Here is a 17500-nt window from a genome sequence, read left to right as displayed (position 1 = left end):
GCCAGCATATTATATAAATAGTGAAGAAAAGGCAAAAGCTTACAGCACCTGGTATTCCCAGGCGGTCTCCCATAAAAGTGTAACAATCGGCCTTATCAGCCGAGTTACAAGACTAAAATGGGGTCAGATTTAACTGTGAGAGATGACTAGTGGTTAAAAGAATGAGACATAAAAGAAAATTGGTTTAAATAGATTTGGTGTATTTACAAGGTTCACATAAAAGACTTTAAAACAACACGATAAAACTAGGTAAACTCTGTTAAAAGAATACAGTTCATTTGTCCATACCCTAAAAACAGGTAAACTCTGTTAAAAGAATACAGTTCATTTGTCCATACCCTAAAAACAGTCCAAGAACCCCAGTGTGTTGATAAGTCCAATGTGAGTGTCCACCAGTGTATATACAATCCACAGAAAGTGTAATCCAAAGTTTGCAGGTGGTGAATGGAAAGGTGAGCTCTAAAATTAGCAACTCCTCAATCCAACAGTTTGGTGACTGTCCTTTGTTTGTCATGCTGCTCTCTTATACAGTTGTACTTCCTGCTTCCTGTCATGTGTCTAGTCACATGACAGGCCAACCATCCATTTATTAAAGACACATACACTTAAAATGTTAAGAGTAATAAAATGGCCTAAAAAACATGTAAAACACTTAAAACTCTATAATACATGTAAATGATTGTAATAAATAGAGCGGTAAAACACGTCTTTCTAAAAGCCAGCATATTATATAAATAGTGAAGAAAAGGCAAAAGCTTACAGCACCTGGTATTCCCAGGCGGTCTCCCATCCAAGTACTAACCAGGCCCGACGCTGCTTAGCTTCCGAGATCAGACGAGATCGGGCGCTCTCAGCGCGGTATGGCCATAAGCGAGGGCTGCTCCAAAAAGTGGGCTATTTAAAGATCAGCCTCCGTAAAAGCCAGCATATTATATAAATAGTGAAGAAAAGGCAAAAGCTTACAGCACCTGGTATTCCCAGGCGGTCTCCCATCCAAGTACTAACCAGGCCGGACGCTGCTTAGCTTCCGAGATCAGACGAGATCGGGCGCTCTCAGCGCGGTATGGCCATAAGCGAGGGTTGCTCCAAAAAGTGGGCTATTTAAAGATCAGCCTCCGTAAAAGCCAGCATATTATATAAATAGTGAAGAAAAGGCAAAAGCTTACAGCACCTGGTATTCCCAGGCGGTCTCCCATAAAAGTGTAACAATCGGCCTTATCAGCCGAGTTACAAGACTAAAATGGGGTCAGATTTAACTGTGAGAGATGACTAGTGGTTAAAAGAATGAGACATAAAAGAAAATTGGTTTAAATAGATTTGGTGTATTTACAAGGTTCACATAAAAGACTTTAAAACAACACGATAAAACTAGGTAAACTCTGTTAAAAGAATACAGTTCATTTGTCCATACCCTAAAAACAGGTAAACTCTGTTAAAAGAATACAGTTCATTTGTCCATACCCTAAAAACAGTCCAAGAACCCCAGTGTGTTGATAAGTCCAATGTGAGTGTCCACCAGTGTATATACAATCCACAGAAAGTGTAATCCAAAGTTTGCAGGTGGTGAATGGAAAGGTGAGCTCTAAAATTAGCAACTCCTCAATCCAACAGTTTGGTGACTGTCCTTTGTTTGTCATGCTGCTCTCTTATACAGTTGTACTTCCTGCTTCCTGTCATGTGTCTAGTCACATGACAGGCCAACCATCCATTTATTAAAGACACATACACTTAAAATGTTAAGAGTAATAAAATGGCCTAAAAAACATGTAAAACACTTAAAACTCTATAATACATGTAAATGATTGTAATAAATAGAGCGGTAAAACACGTCTTTCTAAAAGCCAGCATATTATATAAATAGTGAAGAAAAGGCAAAAGCTTACAGCACATGGTATTCCCAGGCGGTCTCCCATCCAAGTACTAACCAGGCCCTAAGCTGCTTAGCTTCCGAGATCAGACGAGATCGGGCGCTCTCAGCGCGGTATGGCCATAAGCGAGGGCTTCTCCAAAAAGTGGGCTATTTAAAGATCAGCCTCCGTAAAAGCCAGCATATTATATAAATAGTGAAGAAAAGGCAAAAGCTTACAGCACCTGGTATTCCCAGGCGGTCTCCCATCCAAGTACTAACCAGGCCCGACGCTGCTTAGCTTCCGAGATCAGACGAGATCGGGCGCTCTCAGCGCGGTATGGCCATAAGCGAGGGCAGCTCCAAAAAGTGGGCTATTTAAAGATCAGCCTCCGTAAAAGCCAGCATATTATATAAATAGTGAAGAAAAGGCAAAAGCTTACAGCACCTGGTATTCCCAGGCGGTCTCCCATAAAAGTGTAACAATCGGCCTTATCAGCCGAGTTACAAGACTAAAATGGGGTCAGATTTAACTGTGAGAGATGACTAGTGGTTAAAAGAATGAGACATAAAAGAAAATTGGTTTAAATAGATTTGGTGTATTTACAAGGTTCACATAAAAGACTTTAAAACAACACGATAAAACTAGGTAAACTCTGTTAAAAGAATACAGTTCATTTGTCCATACCCTAAAAACAGGTAAACTCTGTTAAAAGAATACAGTTCATTTGTCCATACCCTAAAAACAGTCCAAGAACCCCAGTGTGTTGATAAGTCCAATGTGAGTGTCCACCAGTGTATATACAATCCACAGAAAGTGTAATCCAAAGTTTGCAGGTGGTGAATGGAAAGGTGAGCTCTAAAATTAGCAACTCCTCAATCCAACAGTTTGGTGACTGTCCTTTGTTTGTCATGCTGCTCTCTTATACAGTTGTACTTCCTGCTTCCTGTCATGTGTCTAGTCACATGACAGGCCAACCATCCATTTATTAAAGACACATACACTTAAAATGTTAAGAGTAATAAAATGGCCTAAAAAACATGTAAAACACTTAAAACTCTATAATACATGTAAATGATTGTAATAAATAGAGCGGTAAAACACGTCTTTCTAAAAGCCAGCATATTATATAAATAGTGAAGAAAAGGCAAAAGCTTACAGCACCTGGTATTCCCAGGCGGTCTCCCATCCAAGTACTAACCAGGCCCGACGCTGCTTAGCTTCCGAGATCAGACGAGATCGGGCGCTCTCAGCGCAGTATGGCCATAAGCGAGGGCTGCTCCAAAAAGTGGGCTATTTAACCCTCTGGGGTCTGAGGTGTTTTGGGGCCCTGAAGAAGTTTTGACATGCCCTGACATTTGTGCTTTTTTCAGTATCTTAAAAACATATGAATGGTTAAAGTCAGATTACATTGTAATCAGCACATATTGGGCTACAATAATATGCAAGCAACATTAATGTGCATGTTTGTGTTTTTGAGAAAACTATGTTTATGCGTGGTTATTGAAAATCTAAAGTTTTGAAGTCACTGAAATAAGGCCATGAACGACTTATAGGACATTTCTTTACAAGACTTTAGATAATTGGATGTCGTAGGTTAGAATTTTTTCAACCAAATGATGTGAAAATCATCTCGTTCACTCGTTCAGAGAAAACAATATATTGATTTAAATTTTATAAAACATGTTTTGTGATCGAAAGGGATTATTCATAGGTGTGGCAATGGCCCATGAATATTTAGCAATTCACACCTGAGAGACAAAAGAGCCCTCCCTAATGGCCCCATCAATGCCTGACTTCACTAGCAGAACAAGAAACAATGTGAGAAGATTCAGAGAATGGAGTTTTAGATTATTTTTATTTTATTTACTACACTGTATAAACAAAACATACATAATGAACGTCAAAGACACATTATTGAGCTCCCTCATCTAACCACACGGATGTGCACAGACTTTGTGGCATTTCTGAAAACTTCTTCTGAATTCTGTTCAACAAATGAAACAGGAAAAATCTTACCTGCTATTTTGCATGCACACAAAAAAAGTCAAAAACTTTTTTTACACTAGAATATCAGTGTAGTTGAACATCTCAAGTTTCTAGTGCTCTCACAGGAAAACAGTTTGAAGGGACTCAAGGGAAAGAGGGCAGGATTCACTTTTGAGCAGGTTTGAGATCACTACAAAAACAAAACAAATCAAAAATCATATCAGGATCATCTGTCAGAATACAGTCTATACTCTAGCATTTGTACTAATGTAAAAAAGGACATGTAATATCTGAGAAACTAATAATTATCGTTTAGCACTATATTACTAACAAACGTGATGTAAACACACATTCAGTGTAAGCACTCATATTATATTATATATTATATTTCACCCTACTGTTGTACAATAAAATAAATAAATTAATAAGTATGATTCTACAGTCATAAAGATATCGTCATAAATGCATCTCACAGTCATAATCACATCGTTTTTCTAGAACATTATAAATATCCTGCCATTGTGTGAGATGCAATCAAACGTACTTCATAATGTTTCATTTGATTAAGTCAGGAATTTTAGTTTGGAATAAGTCTAACTAGTAAAATGTGTACATGTTTTGCCAAAGGAAACAACAGCGAAAGCTAGTAGGAAAATGAAAGTAAGACTTACTCATGTAAATGTCTCCTCCTGTTGGGTTTGCGTCGCATCACGTCCTTCTTATGATCGTGGTAAATATAAGTCTAATTCCTCACAGCATATCTTAATTCAGGAACAAACTGTAACCAAGATGAACTTGAAGTCATGTTGCTTTGTTGCGGTGATGTGGGAGTTTCCTCGCATACAGATACTCCGGTCCTTGCCGCGCCTGCAGCACATGGCTAATTTGCATGGCAAAAGATTTCGCGATAGTGGGCGCGGTCACATTAGAGATAATTAGTTGGAACTGGATAGACTAGACATCTCCTTGGTTTCATATAGATTAATTTATCACAGATTATTGGTTTTTGATCAAACTTACTTCGTTTAAAAGCATAAATCTCAAGCTTTCAGTAGATACCACTTTTCTGTTTGTGTGCTGAGTATTCACCGAGTTTGAATGATTTAAGTAACGCATTTCTAAAAGCAGTTCGCGGAGACAGAGAAAACAGAAATCACCCTGTTTGTTTTCTTTATTCTAAATAAAAAAGCACAACTTTCTGCTGTTCCTGTGAGTGTGCACAAATAAAAGTACACACTTTACAGTTTCCAATGATGTATATCTCTAATTTGTATGACTAAAACTGACAGAGCATTTTTAGTGTCTTTTGCGCTGATCTTAAAAAAAGTAGGTTGGTCACGCCGGCGTGACCGTCGGCCCCAGAGGGTTAAAGATCAGCCTCCGTAAAAGCCAGCATATTATATAAATAGTGAAGAAAAGACAAAAGCTTACAGCACCTGGTATTCCCAGGCGGTCTCCCATCCAAGTACTAACCAGGCCCGACGCTGCTTAGCTTCCGAGATCAGACGAGATCGGGCGCTCTCAGCGCGGTATGGCCATAAGCAAGGGCTGCTCAAAAGAGTGGGCTATTTAAAGATCAGCCTCCGTAAAAGCCAGCATATTATATAAATAGTGAAGAATAGGCAAAAGCTTACAGCACCTGGTATTTTTTTTATGTAATGCAGGGCTCGCAAAATCGCTAGCCCGACGTCCTGGGGCTATTGTGTTTTCCAGTCGGGCTACCAGAAAGTTTCACCGGCTGCCCGACGGGGTATTATAAAGGAGAGGGCACCTGCAGGTCCTTAAAATACTCTGCAATTTAGTTAGTCAAATCAATCAAATTTAAGGCCATAAAAAGGTTCAAATATAGTATTAGAAATACTTCATTATAATTTAGGAGGTCGTACGTTTGGGGACGGAAAGATGATAATCGCGATAGGGCTGGATTAAACTTCAAAAGGCAATGATGTCAATGAATAAATATGTGCACTGCACGTTTCAAAGTCAAAATGCGGCACGGATGTCTCTGTATGAATGTATCTGAGGGGAACCGACTGTCCTCAGAAACGTTTGGTTGTCATTTTCATTTATTGCCTGATAAAACAGCGTTAATGTTGATTTGTATAGAGCCGTTCCTATGGATACCGTAGTATTTCAGCGCTCTTAAAGGCCCCCTCGTGACAAAGAATGAATTTTTCTTTTCTACATTTTTTCAGCTCTTTATGGTCAAATTATTGCAATTATCGACCTACGTTGTTATGCAGCAAACACAGAGTTGTAAATGTGAAAGAAGTTAATGTGCCTTCTAAAAATATAAACAAATAAGACAGTAATATTTATGTTTTAAATAAATATAATAAATGATAAACTCGATTTATCCCTTTTAATGTTATAAAGGCTGAAATTCCATTGTATAAGAAATGTTGTTTTGTGTAACGCTGTATCTGAATTATAAATCATGTCATTCTATGCCTTAATATTCTACCGTACATTGTCAAATCCTACTCATTTTCTACTGTTCATTTTACTTCTGCGGATCTTAAAAAGGGTCAAAAATTGCCTTAAATTGATATTTAAAATATTTTAAATAGTGAAATAAAATTCCTTCCTTAATATGTTTGTTTTATTTCTATACTCTGCAGTAAAGCCTGTTGTCTACAATCTTACAATACAATACATCAGGGGCCACATATAGTTTCAATAGTGACCACTCAGAGTTTAACATAACAGCTGTTCTTTATTATTGTGTTTAACAGAGAGAAGAAAATCTTTAGGTTTCACAATTTAATACACAACAATTTCTAATCAAAATGAATAGGTCCAAGGAAAATATTTTTTATCTTTTGAACATTAAAATGGTCTTTTATTTTCTGTTTCTTCCTTAAAACTGCTTCACAGCATGGGCCACTGTAATAATACATAAATGTGACCCTGTCCTGTCTTAAGTAGCACAGGAATATTTGTAGCAATAGCCAAAAATACATTGTATGGGTCAAAATTATAGATTTTTCTTTTATGCCAAAATCATTAGGATATTAAGTAATGATCATGTTCCATAAGGATATTTTTTTAATTTCCTACCATAAATATACTATAAACTAGTAATATGCATTGCTGAGAACTTCATTTGGACAACTTTTAAGGCGATTTTCTCAAAATTAAGATTGTTTTGTACCCTCAGCTTCCAGGTTTTCAAATAGTTGTATCACAGACAAACATTGTCCTATAACAAACCATACATCAATGAAAAGCTATTTACTCAATTTTGAAAAAAAGAACAGTTAACTGTGGGCTGAAAGCATCAAAAGTTCAGATGATGCGGTTCCTACTGCTCCAAAACGGCAGCGACAGGCCAGCAAGTCTCTGCAGGACTATATTGTAAAATGAAGTGATGGTCAGCGTGAATCGAACATTGAACAGGAGTGCAAGCGGCTGTTTTTTAACATTATTGACTCTATTCTCGGAGAAATGTCCGTGCGTTTCAGCGAACGTAATAGCCAGTACATGTCAGCTTTGGATAAACTTGAAACCACTACTAGATTTAACGAACACCGAAATTGTAGAGTCTCAGTTCGCCGTTGCCCGCCAGTTTTGGCACACATTGTGCAAAGACAAGGACAAGAAAATGACTTTGGTCAAACTTCTTTCAAATTACTCCAGCGTTTTCCAAGCCATGCCAGTGGTGCTGACTGCCCTAAAACACGCACTAACATTTGGGGCTTGACTGCTATGTGCGAGAACTCTTTCTCAACATTGAAGAATGTATTTTCTGAGCACCGACGCAGCATGTTGCATGGACGAAAAGCGCATCTGATCAAGTTGGCATTCGAAAATGACTTTAGTAGAAAGTTCAGAGAAGAATGGAAAGAGTTACTGCTGAGGAGGTTTCACTCATCGAAGAGAAGATTGCAGCTCTACTGAGGCTAAAGGTATGATTAAATATTTTGCTCATGCTTTAAAATGTTTGATTATTAGTCACAGTTGTCAGTGCTGTCAGGTTGTTTTAATACTATGTTAAACAAACATGTAGGGTAGCAGGCATAAATTGCGTTTGATGGTCTTGCGTGTCTGCGTTTCCGGTTAAAACTTCTGTTTTGTGTATATATATATATATATACATGCATATAAAGACCGTTCGTTCAGAGCTCTGGACGTTGCTCACTAGCTGCAGTTTTTCTGCTTGTAGCAGATATGTTGGTTTATGGCGTGTTAAAACTTAAGCAATGTACCATAGCTATCTGTTTTTTCTTACTTGGGAGCGTTATATTTGCATTAAAATTATCGCCCCCTCTTTGAATTTCAGACGCCCCCTCTTCAGCGCTCGGCTGGTGCCGGCTCTGTTACAGAGAGTTCCCTTTATTTTACGAGAAGTTGACATGTTTATTGATTCACCTCAGATAAAATGAGTAAGTTAACGTTTCATGGACTTTATTTCATTTTGCGTGTATACACCGCGTTCCAAATTATTATGCAAATTGGATGTAAGTGTCATAAACATACAGTTTTTTGTTTTTCAATTAAACTCATGGATGGTATTGTGTCTCATGGCTCTTTGGATCACTGAAACGAATCTCAGACACCTGTGATAAATAGTTTGCCAAGTGAGCCCAATTAAAGGAAAAGTACTTAAGAAGGATGTTCCACTTTATTAAGCAGGCCACAGGTTTCAAGCAATATGGGAAAGAAAAAGGTCTCTCTGCTGCCGAAAAGCGTCAAATAGTGCAATGCCTTGGACAAGGTATGAAAACATTAGATATTTCACGAAAACGTAAGCGTGATCATTGTACTGTGAAGAGATTTAAGGCTGATTCAGAGCACAGACAGGTTTGTGCAGGTAAAGGCAGAATGAGGAAGGTTTCTGCCAGACAAATTAATCAGATTAAGAGAGCAGCTACTAAAATGCCATTACAAAGTAGCAAACAGGTTTTTGAAGCTGCTGGTGCCTCTAGAGTCCCGCAAACATCCTCCAGAGGCTTGCAGTTGTGCATAAACCTACTATTTGGCCACTCCTAACCAATGCTCACAAGCAGAAACGGTTGCAGTGGGCCCAGACATACATGAAGACTAATTTTCAAACAGTCTTGTTTACTGATGAGTGTCGTGCATCTTTGGATGGTCCAGATGGATGGAGTAGTGGATGGAACATGTCCCAACAAGGCTGCGACCACAACAAGGAGGTGGCGTTTTTGGCCGGAATCATAGGGAGAGAGTTTTTGACTGACCACTTTTTTCATGGTACAAAAAGAAGAACTGTGCCTTCCGTAGCAAAATCATCTTCATGCATGACAATGCACCATCTCATGCTGCAAATAATACCTCTGTGTCATTGGCTGCTATCTGCATAAGAGATGAGAAACTCATGGTGTGGCCACCATCCTCCCCTGACCTCAACCAGATTGAGAACCTTTGGAGCATCCTCAAGCAAAAGATCTATGAGGGTGGGAGGCAGTTCACATCAAAACAGCAGCTCTGGGAGGCTATTCTGGCATCCTGCAAACAAATTCAATCAGAAACTCTCCAAAAACTCACAAATTCAATGGATGCAAGAATTGTGATAGCGATATCAAAGAAGGGGTCCTATGGTAAGATGTAACTTGCCCAGTTAGGATGTTTTTGATTGAAATAGCTTTTGATTTCAGTAAATATGACCACCTAATGCTGCAAATTCAGCAAATGCCCATTTTCAGTTCTTTACAACCTATACAATGTTTTAACTCTGTTGTGCATAATAATGTGGAACAGTGCATTTTCAGTTTTTTATTTTTGAAATAAATACTGTTATCATTAGGAGGTTTGTTCAATAAAATTCGAATTATACCCTAATGGTTGATGACTTAAAAATTATACTGACTGTCATTTGCATTGACTAATTATGAAAACCAGAGAAAGATATCATTTGCATAATAATTTGGAACGCGGTGTAGGTTTTCATATAATTCTGAAATTCCATTAAATATGTATTAATTCACTGAGGTATTGTTGATTTATAGATAACCAAAGAACATATCTTATCAACCACTTATTGTACCAATTGTGAATTAAGAAGAAAATGGAAACAGCACTGTTTTGAAAAATAGTTAATTGTTAATTGTTATCAAAAGACATTATGCATAAAGTTGGCAGTGGAGAAGCATCGTTGAGTGTGAATGATTAATTCTCTCCCCTTTTCCAGGGGTATAACAAATGCATTCACAAAAATATAGTCTTTTACAACAAAATTCAGACTAGCTGTCGGCCAAAATGGTTGATATGAAAATATCTTTTAACTGGGAAAAATGTTCTAATGAGTTCTAGACAAACTTAGGAAATTACATGCAAAAACAGCCATCTCTGGACCGCAAGGTGGCACTGAGCTGATTGTTATTTTTAAATGATTTTTTTAATTTTATATTTTTATGATTAAAACTTTAAAGATTAATTACTTGTTAGCCTTTTATTAAACTCACAAAACCCCTACAGTTGCTTTGCAAACCCCAGTTTAGGAAACCTTGATGTAATATCATGTTTAATGCACTTCATGTTGTTAATTACAGTGAAAGGAATATATTTTCTCACTCTTTGTATGTTCACATTATTATTGTACAAGATTATCCTATTTAAATCAATGTGACAAACAATTTAGGTCAAAAGTAATTTGATCATATAAATCAATAAACCATTGTTGTACTGAACCTATTAAGTTTTAGATTTGATCAGACTTATTTATTAAAAGTGTAGAACTGAAATACAAATTGTGTTGGGTGAGACTATACAAAGATGCCAAAATATGCTTACAGACAAATCAGACTTTGCTATAAGGAAAAGACAAAGTAATCGTTCATTTCTTACAACAACAAAAAAACATTAGAAATGTCAAGAACTCAAAAAAGTGCAATTTAACCAAATGGTGCCAAACAGGTAAAATCCAGCACAAGATGAGCTGAAACTTATCAGTTACTTTCTCAGTTCGAATGCCTGAGCAACTTTCTACCAGTGTGAACTCTCATATTAATCTTCAGCCATTTCATCAGGTCTAGAAGAGATATTAAATCAAGTGACATTTCAAGTGAGAGACAAATAAGAAATGTAAAGTACAGCAGAAAGTCAAGATTACTGATGAGCTCAATAGTCATTTTAATACCATCAAATCTGGTCGACAGCTACTGTGCACCATTATGATCTACTTCAGCCCCTTTCACAGAGATTCCAGAAATGACGCTTTCACACCATATATTTCCAGGAACTGAGTTCTAAGACCTGGAGGACACATTGATTTTTACTGTGTGTCATGGGTATCATGATTACGAAGACCTTACGTTAATGCACAATTGATGTGATTCAGACAGCATGAAATTCTGTTACATATCACAGAGGCTGAGAAAGAAACACAATGCTGCAGAGAACAGGTAAATGCCATTACCCCTGTTTTTCATGTTCATGGAGTAAATGTTTACATGGTTTTTAAAAAAAGCCAAGTAACCAGTGTTTTGTGCCTGTTTGGCCAATCAGCATACACTGGATCACTGGTAGTTCCTATAGAACTGTTTAAAACTGTTTAAAAAAGTTGGAGCTAACCCTGATAGCGCACGTACATCTCAGAGACGTATTTGGACTATATTTGATGTCTGCATTTACATCTGCAAAACATAGTTTGCTCATCTGCAATACATCTATTGGACATTTCCTATCAGATGTCAAACAGACATCTATAAGAAGTTTTTACGGTGTTTATTAATTAAAATGTATGTAAAACTGACATCCTACAGACGTCTGCTTTCCAGATCTATCTGGGAGATCTATCTTGTTATCTGGGAAATCAGTTCCCGCAAACTGAGTTCCTAGTTCCTGTTGTGCGAATACACAAAAAAAGCAGTAACTTCTGCCAATAGTTCTAGGAACTATGAAAAGTTATATATAACATGTCTAGGTGGGCCATTCCTCTGCAGTTTACGCTGTATTGTGTGGCTTTCTACTTTTTTAGATACCTGCAGTTAACTTGCATGCATTTTTATTCAACCCTTCTCGTCAGAAGATGCACCTGCTCAGGTGTTAACTTCCGTGGACCACCTGGACGAGATGGTTGCAGTTTCATCTTTTAAAAAAATTTTGTACCACTTTTGCTACAGTATTCTGGCTGATGAGTAACGATAGGCTGATCTTGCGGCCTTCACCTTTCTGGTGTAAAGAAATAGTTTTGACATTTCTCTTCCATGTGGTGCCATTGCTGACAGAATGAGATGTGAAGGGGTTTTCTTTAAGTAACACACTTCTATAGTCAACTGTTTGCTGGACACCTGCGTAATGAATAGTTAGACTCAACTATGGTTGAATTCTTGTTAAATTAGACATTTGTACTCTAAAATTTAGCTTTGATTCAGATATTTTTAGTGGGGTATATTCATGTTTGCATCACCCTAATTTGAGTAAAACTGAACATTTTGTTCTCTGCATGTTATATTAATTACCTTACTTTCATGTTATAAGTTAAACAAATGTTATATAAAACTTTGTCTTGTCAACATTTTGTAAATTGTTTTTTCTTCATTGAAATTACTTTTCAAAGAGGGTGTACTTATTCATGCTGAGCACTGTATATCATCTGGAACTGTGAAGGGTCTACCTTAGTTTGTGTGCACTCACAGTATCAACAAAATGTGTTTTTGTAAAATAAAGAAAACAAACAGAATGCGCTTTCTGATGTCTTGTTGTTGAACAGGAGCGCTGCACTAAAATGAACCGACCCCCAGCTAATTGCCTCACATACACGAAATATCTATAGAAAGCTCTAAATCATTACTTCACTTTAAAACCAAGTAATTCAGATCGAAAACAAAACACTTTAAAGGTGCATCCAATGAGTAGATGGCAAGTCAGGATCAGGGTTGCAAGGTTTTCACAACAAAACCCACCCAATTGCTACTCAAAAATTGCCCAAAGGTGTTTCGAAAGTGGGGGTCCCCCGGGGACATGAAATACATGTTTTTGGCTTGGTTACCCTAGTAAAATTTGCATTCCAGGGGCTAAATATCACGTTATTGGAATAAAAGCTCCGTGTGAAAAGGAAAATTCTTTCCTATATGGCACAAGTTCATTGGCCACTATGCTATGGAAAATTCAAAGAAATATGTGTGAATAAAGAAAGTAACTGGACAAACCTTTGCCCAAATAGATGTGGTTACTCCACTGTGTGGATCCTCATGTGTAGCTTCAGGCGACTTTTAGAAGAGAAACTCTTCCCACACTGATCACACCTGGTATGACGCTTCTCTGTGCTGTGCATCTTCTCGTGTGTTTTCATATTTCCTAACTGACTGAATGTCTTGTCACAGTATGAACACTTGTGAGGTTTTTCTCCAGTGTGAACTCTCAGGTGTAGTCTTAAATGTTTCACTGTAGTGAAAGTCTTCCCACACTCAAAGCACAAGTGCTCTCTCACACCAGTATGCAGAGTTTTCTGATGTAAAACTAAATTCCTCAGCTGTGAAAATGTCTTTCCACATACAGAACAGGAATGTGGCTTCTCATTCGTATGAACTGCCAGGTGAGTTTTCAAATTTGATGACGTATGAAATGTTTTGCCGCACTAATCACACTTGAATGGCTTCTCTCCTGTGTGGATCCTCATGTGAACAGTAAGACCGTTTTTGTATGGGAAACTCGTCCCGCACTGATCACACGTGTGTGGCTTTTCTCCAGTGTGAACTTTCAAGTGTGTTTTAAGATGTGCTCTTTGCGTGAAGCTCTTTCCGCATTGATCACAAGTGAATGGCTTCTCTCCAGTGTGAACTCTGATGTGACACTCAAGACTATCTTTATTTGAGAATATCAATTCACACCGATCGCACATGAACGGCTTCACTCCGGTGTGGATCCTCATGTGACCCTCAAGAGCATTTTTGTGTGCGAATCTCTTTTCACATAGATCACACTTGTACGGCTTCTCTCCTGTGTGAATTCTCCTGTGTACTGTAAGGTTTGATGATTGTCTGAAGCTTTTACCACAGTGATCACACAGAAACGGCTTCTCTCCGGTGTGAACTCTCATGTGAAGCTCAAGACAGGGTTTGTCTGAGAAACTCTTCCCGCACTGATCACATGAAAACGGCTTCTCTCCAGTGTGGATTTTCATGTGCTTTTTAAGGGATCCTTTTTCTTTGAATTGATTTCCACATTGAGTACATGTGAATGGCTTCTCTCCAGTGTGAACTCTCATGTGACGCTCAAGACTTTGTTTGTGTGAGAAACTCTTTGTGCACTGATCACATGGAAACGGCTTCTCTCCTGTGTGAACTCTCATGTGTCCGCTAAGGTTTCCTTGTTGTGCAAAACTTATCCCGCACTGATAACATGTGAATGGCTTCTCTCCAGTGTGAACTCTCATGTGACGCTCAAGGCTGTGTTTGTGTGAGAAACTCTTTGCGCACTGATCACATGGAAACGGCTTCTCTCCTGTGTGAACTCTCATGTGTCCGCTAAGGTTTCCTTGTTGTACAAAACTTATCCCACACTGATCACATGTGAATGGCTTCTCTCCAGTGTGAACTCTCATGTGGCACTGAAGATTTTTTTTGGTTGAAAATCTCTTTTCACACTGATCACACATGAATGGCTTCTCTCCGGTATGAACTCTCATGTGAAACTCAAGATAATGTTTGGTTGCAAAACTCTTCCCACACTGATCACATGTAAATGGCTTTTCTCCTGTGTGGATTGTCATGTGTTTTTAAGGTTTCCTTTTTCTGCTAATTGAAATCCACACAGATCACATGAGAACGGTTTCACTCTAGTATGAACTTTCATGTGACGCTTGAGACTATGTTTGGATGTTAAACTCTTTCCGCACTGATCACATGTGAACGGCTTCTCTCCAGTGTGAACTCTCATGTGACGCTCTAGACTATGTTTGTTTGTGAAACTCTTTCCACACTGAGTGCACACAGATTTCTTGGCTGTTCTTTTCTTTAAAAATGTCTTTTTAGTCTTTGAGTGACTCAAAGTTTTTTTTTCTGGTTTGACATGATGCTCCTCCTCTTCACTCAGTTCTTCACTCTCCTCACTCTCTTCCATCAGGTCTTAAAAAAAGAAGCATTTTAAAGAGAAAAATATGAAAGGAAGTCCTAATGTAATAACAGACATAAGACAGCTGCTGTAAAACATGGATCACTGCAGTGTATTTTTTTATAAGTGCATGACTGAGAAACAAATTAAATTTTTGTGTGTGAGAACTATCATTTATCTTATGTTTAAAATACCAGAGACAAGCTAATTAAATCACCTAAATCAGTGGAAAATAAATAGAAACACTCGTTCGCCATTTCTGTTCAGGGCTCGCAAAATGTCAAAATCTCTGGTAGCCCTTTAGGCAGGTACTCTTCAGATTTTGGTATCCCGAAAATTTATTTAACTAGCACAAAATTAAAAAGCTTTTCTAATTTTTTTTTTTTTTAAATACAGAAAATCAAATAGTAGTCTAAATGTCGATCAAATATGTTTTCAAGAGTCTTTATCAACGTACAATATATATATTATTATTATTTAAATATTTGTTTAAAAAATTTTTTTTTAATTTTTATATTACGAATTATGCAGGATTGCAAAAAAAATTGACATGTTGATTTTTTGTTAAATTCAGCGATCGCAGAATCGCGAAAAACTGGAGGGGATTGGTTATACATTTTGTGTATGAAATATAACAAAAATAATGTTGTAAATTATATATTTTAGCTTTATCTGAATGTGTTTAAGTGCTCAATGCTTTCTAACATGAATGTTCTTCAGCATCATGATTATGGTTGCAAAGGGGTGGAAAATTTCCAGATGAACTTAATTTTAGAAATATTTTAAGTTGGACATAATTTACAGGAATTAAAGGGAATTAATGGGAAATTTGGTAATAAAAATAAATTACTGAATAGATTTCATACACTATGACTTTAGGACCAGTTGCTAAATGACTAGAGAAGTTAAATTATTTTTGAGATAAAGGCTAGCAGCAAGTTAAGGGAACAGTTACCCCAAATATTAAAATTCTGTCATCTATTATGTTGTTCTAAACCCATATGAATTTATTTGTTCTCCTTAACACAAAGATAATTTGAAGAATGTTCAAAAATGTCTGTTCCTTCATTGACTCCCATAGTATTTTTTTCATACTATGGACATCAATGGGGCCCAGCAACTAGCCACCAATATTATTAAAAAAAATAAAAATGATTTTTTTTTATATATATATATATATATATATATATGCACATGGTCAGTTTTCTTTGCATTAAATCTGGTTGTTTAAGTTCATGCTGCAAAACTATTTTCCTGTTATAAGCTAACATAACATAACATAACCTAACCAGTTTATTCCTTTTAATTCTAATGGAAGTTTTTCAACTTTGAAAATTCCAGAATTTTGCATCACTTATCATGAACGAAGAATAAACACTAACCTGTTGTTCTTCAGTGTGTTTCATTCTGCAGTGTCTGGATGACTGGATAAATCTGTACAGATTTCAGCTCTTCCCGATGCATTGATGCTCGTCTTCACTTTTGAACTGATGGGAATCTTCCAGCATTTATAGCTGAACTGCAATGGGAGGAGCTTCACTGATGATGAATTCCAGTGTGGGATATATATATATTAGGGGTGTGCAAAGCAGCCGGTATTTGTATCTGTATTTGTATTTGTTGAGGGGGAAAAGTATTTGTATTTGTATTTGAGTAAAATTCAAAATAGGTGTAAAATCCTGTTTTTTTGTGCGTTACACTTATAATTTACGTTATAGTGTAAGTACTCTTTAATTATATCCATTATAATAATTATGTATATGCAATATTGGTTGATGTTTTTGAACATGTAACAAGGAACGCCATTGAAAAGAAAATAACATAACAGCCTTTACCTCATCCATGGTTAAACCAACAACTAATAAAATACCATAGCGAACATTATGAACCCCACCCATCCTTGTTGGAGGACGCTGAACAGACAGAATAAAAACAAATAATACTTAAAAGAACTGTTCTTTTTCTGAATGAACTTCTTTCCCGTGGCATCTGCCGTTGCTAAGCAACCATGACCTGATCTCTCAATGAAGACTCGGAAGCTTCAGCAAAGCTTAAATGGATTTCCAGCATTAAAAATCGCTTGCAGTAGCTCTGCTATTAAATTTATTTTAAAATGGTTATTCCTGTACAGATATGATAAGCTGTTCCTCCAACTGTTTTTCAATGTTATTAAGGGAAAGGGTGAAGCTGATTGGTTGGTTCTGGTCACATGACCTGCGCTGCGCTTGTGGAATTCTGAAAAGTTGAGATGTATTTATCTGGATGCGGACGCGCCTGGAAAAAACGAGCGCGTAGCACCGTGTCCGCGTCGCTTCCATTATGAGCGTGCATACCGCGCGTCTACATGTGAAAAAACAAACTTGAGCGCGCATGTGAACGGCCCCTAATGGAATAATCTCCCGATCAAACTCTGCTTCCCCAAAAGCTATAAATTGCGTCCAGAACCCAGTTAAGGTACAAAAATCTATTCAACAAAAATAGTGATGCAGTGAAGTCTTTTTTCACCCAGCCGAGTCTTCTCTGTTGCTGTGTGAAGCAGCCTGTGTCAGTCACCTCTTTTAACCCCACCCCCCGACTCCTGAATGTCACTCACTCATGCGGGCATACACTGACTGCGGTCTCATGAGGAAACGCAGCTTTTTGATATA

General features: G+C 37.4%; 1 protein-coding gene and 6 non-coding genes across 10 annotated transcripts; all 7 read right to left on the bottom strand.

Moving 5' to 3' along the window:
• Positions 1-753: 753 nt before the first annotated feature.
• Positions 754-872, bottom strand: LOC141316582 (5S ribosomal RNA). The gene has a single exon (XR_012351437.1). It is a non-coding gene; the product is annotated as a 5S ribosomal RNA (ribosomal RNA).
• An 84-nt stretch (positions 873-956) lies between these two features.
• Positions 957-1075, bottom strand: LOC141316602 (5S ribosomal RNA). The gene has a single exon (XR_012351456.1). It is a non-coding gene; the product is annotated as a 5S ribosomal RNA (ribosomal RNA).
• An 801-nt stretch (positions 1076-1876) lies between these two features.
• LOC141316606 (5S ribosomal RNA) lies at positions 1877-1995 on the bottom strand. Its single transcript, XR_012351461.1, has one exon. It is a non-coding gene; the product is annotated as a 5S ribosomal RNA (ribosomal RNA).
• Positions 1996-2079: 84 nt separating this feature from the next.
• LOC141316612 (5S ribosomal RNA) lies at positions 2080-2198 on the bottom strand. The gene has a single exon (XR_012351466.1). It is a non-coding gene; the product is annotated as a 5S ribosomal RNA (ribosomal RNA).
• An 801-nt stretch (positions 2199-2999) lies between these two features.
• LOC141316594 (5S ribosomal RNA) lies at positions 3000-3118 on the bottom strand. The gene has a single exon (XR_012351449.1). It is a non-coding gene; the product is annotated as a 5S ribosomal RNA (ribosomal RNA).
• A 2142-nt stretch (positions 3119-5260) lies between these two features.
• Positions 5261-5379, bottom strand: LOC141316611 (5S ribosomal RNA). The gene has a single exon (XR_012351465.1). It is a non-coding gene; the product is annotated as a 5S ribosomal RNA (ribosomal RNA).
• A 7998-nt stretch (positions 5380-13377) lies between these two features.
• Positions 13378-14861, bottom strand: LOC141316580 (uncharacterized). Of its 4 annotated transcripts, none has more exons than XM_073832797.1 (3): positions 14595-14861; positions 13654-14511; positions 13378-13593 (listed from the first exon to the last, which is right to left on the bottom strand). In XM_073832797.1, the coding sequence occupies exons 1-3, from the start codon at positions 14859-14861 to the stop codon at positions 13378-13380; spliced, it is 1341 nt and encodes a 446-aa protein (XP_073688898.1). The 4 variants fall into 4 exon arrangements, with proteins under 4 accessions (XP_073688898.1, XP_073688899.1, XP_073688900.1 ...); XM_073832798.1 differs by having other exon boundaries at positions 13378-13604; positions 13677-14511; XM_073832799.1 differs by having other exon boundaries at positions 13762-14511.
• Between the last annotated feature and the right edge of the window lie 2639 nt (positions 14862-17500).

The sequence above is a fragment of the Garra rufa genome, unplaced genomic scaffold, assembly GCF_049309525.1.
Source record: "Garra rufa unplaced genomic scaffold, GarRuf1.0 hap1_unplaced_115, whole genome shotgun sequence".
Classification (NCBI taxonomy): domain Eukaryota; kingdom Metazoa; phylum Chordata; class Actinopteri; order Cypriniformes; family Cyprinidae; genus Garra; species Garra rufa.
The sequence above is the reverse complement of the archived record's forward strand: the minus strand, read 5'-3'. Positions and strand labels throughout refer to the sequence as shown.

Coding starts and splice junctions, on each gene's coding strand:
- LOC141316580 (XM_073832796.1), bottom strand. CDS start 14,861: ATGGAAGAGAGTGAGGAGAGTGAAGAACTGAGTGAAGAGGAGGAGCAT. Junction 14,512..14,594: donor AACATAGTCTCAAGCGTCAC/ATGAAAGTTCAT, acceptor CCTTAAAAACAC/ATGACAATCCACACAGGAGA.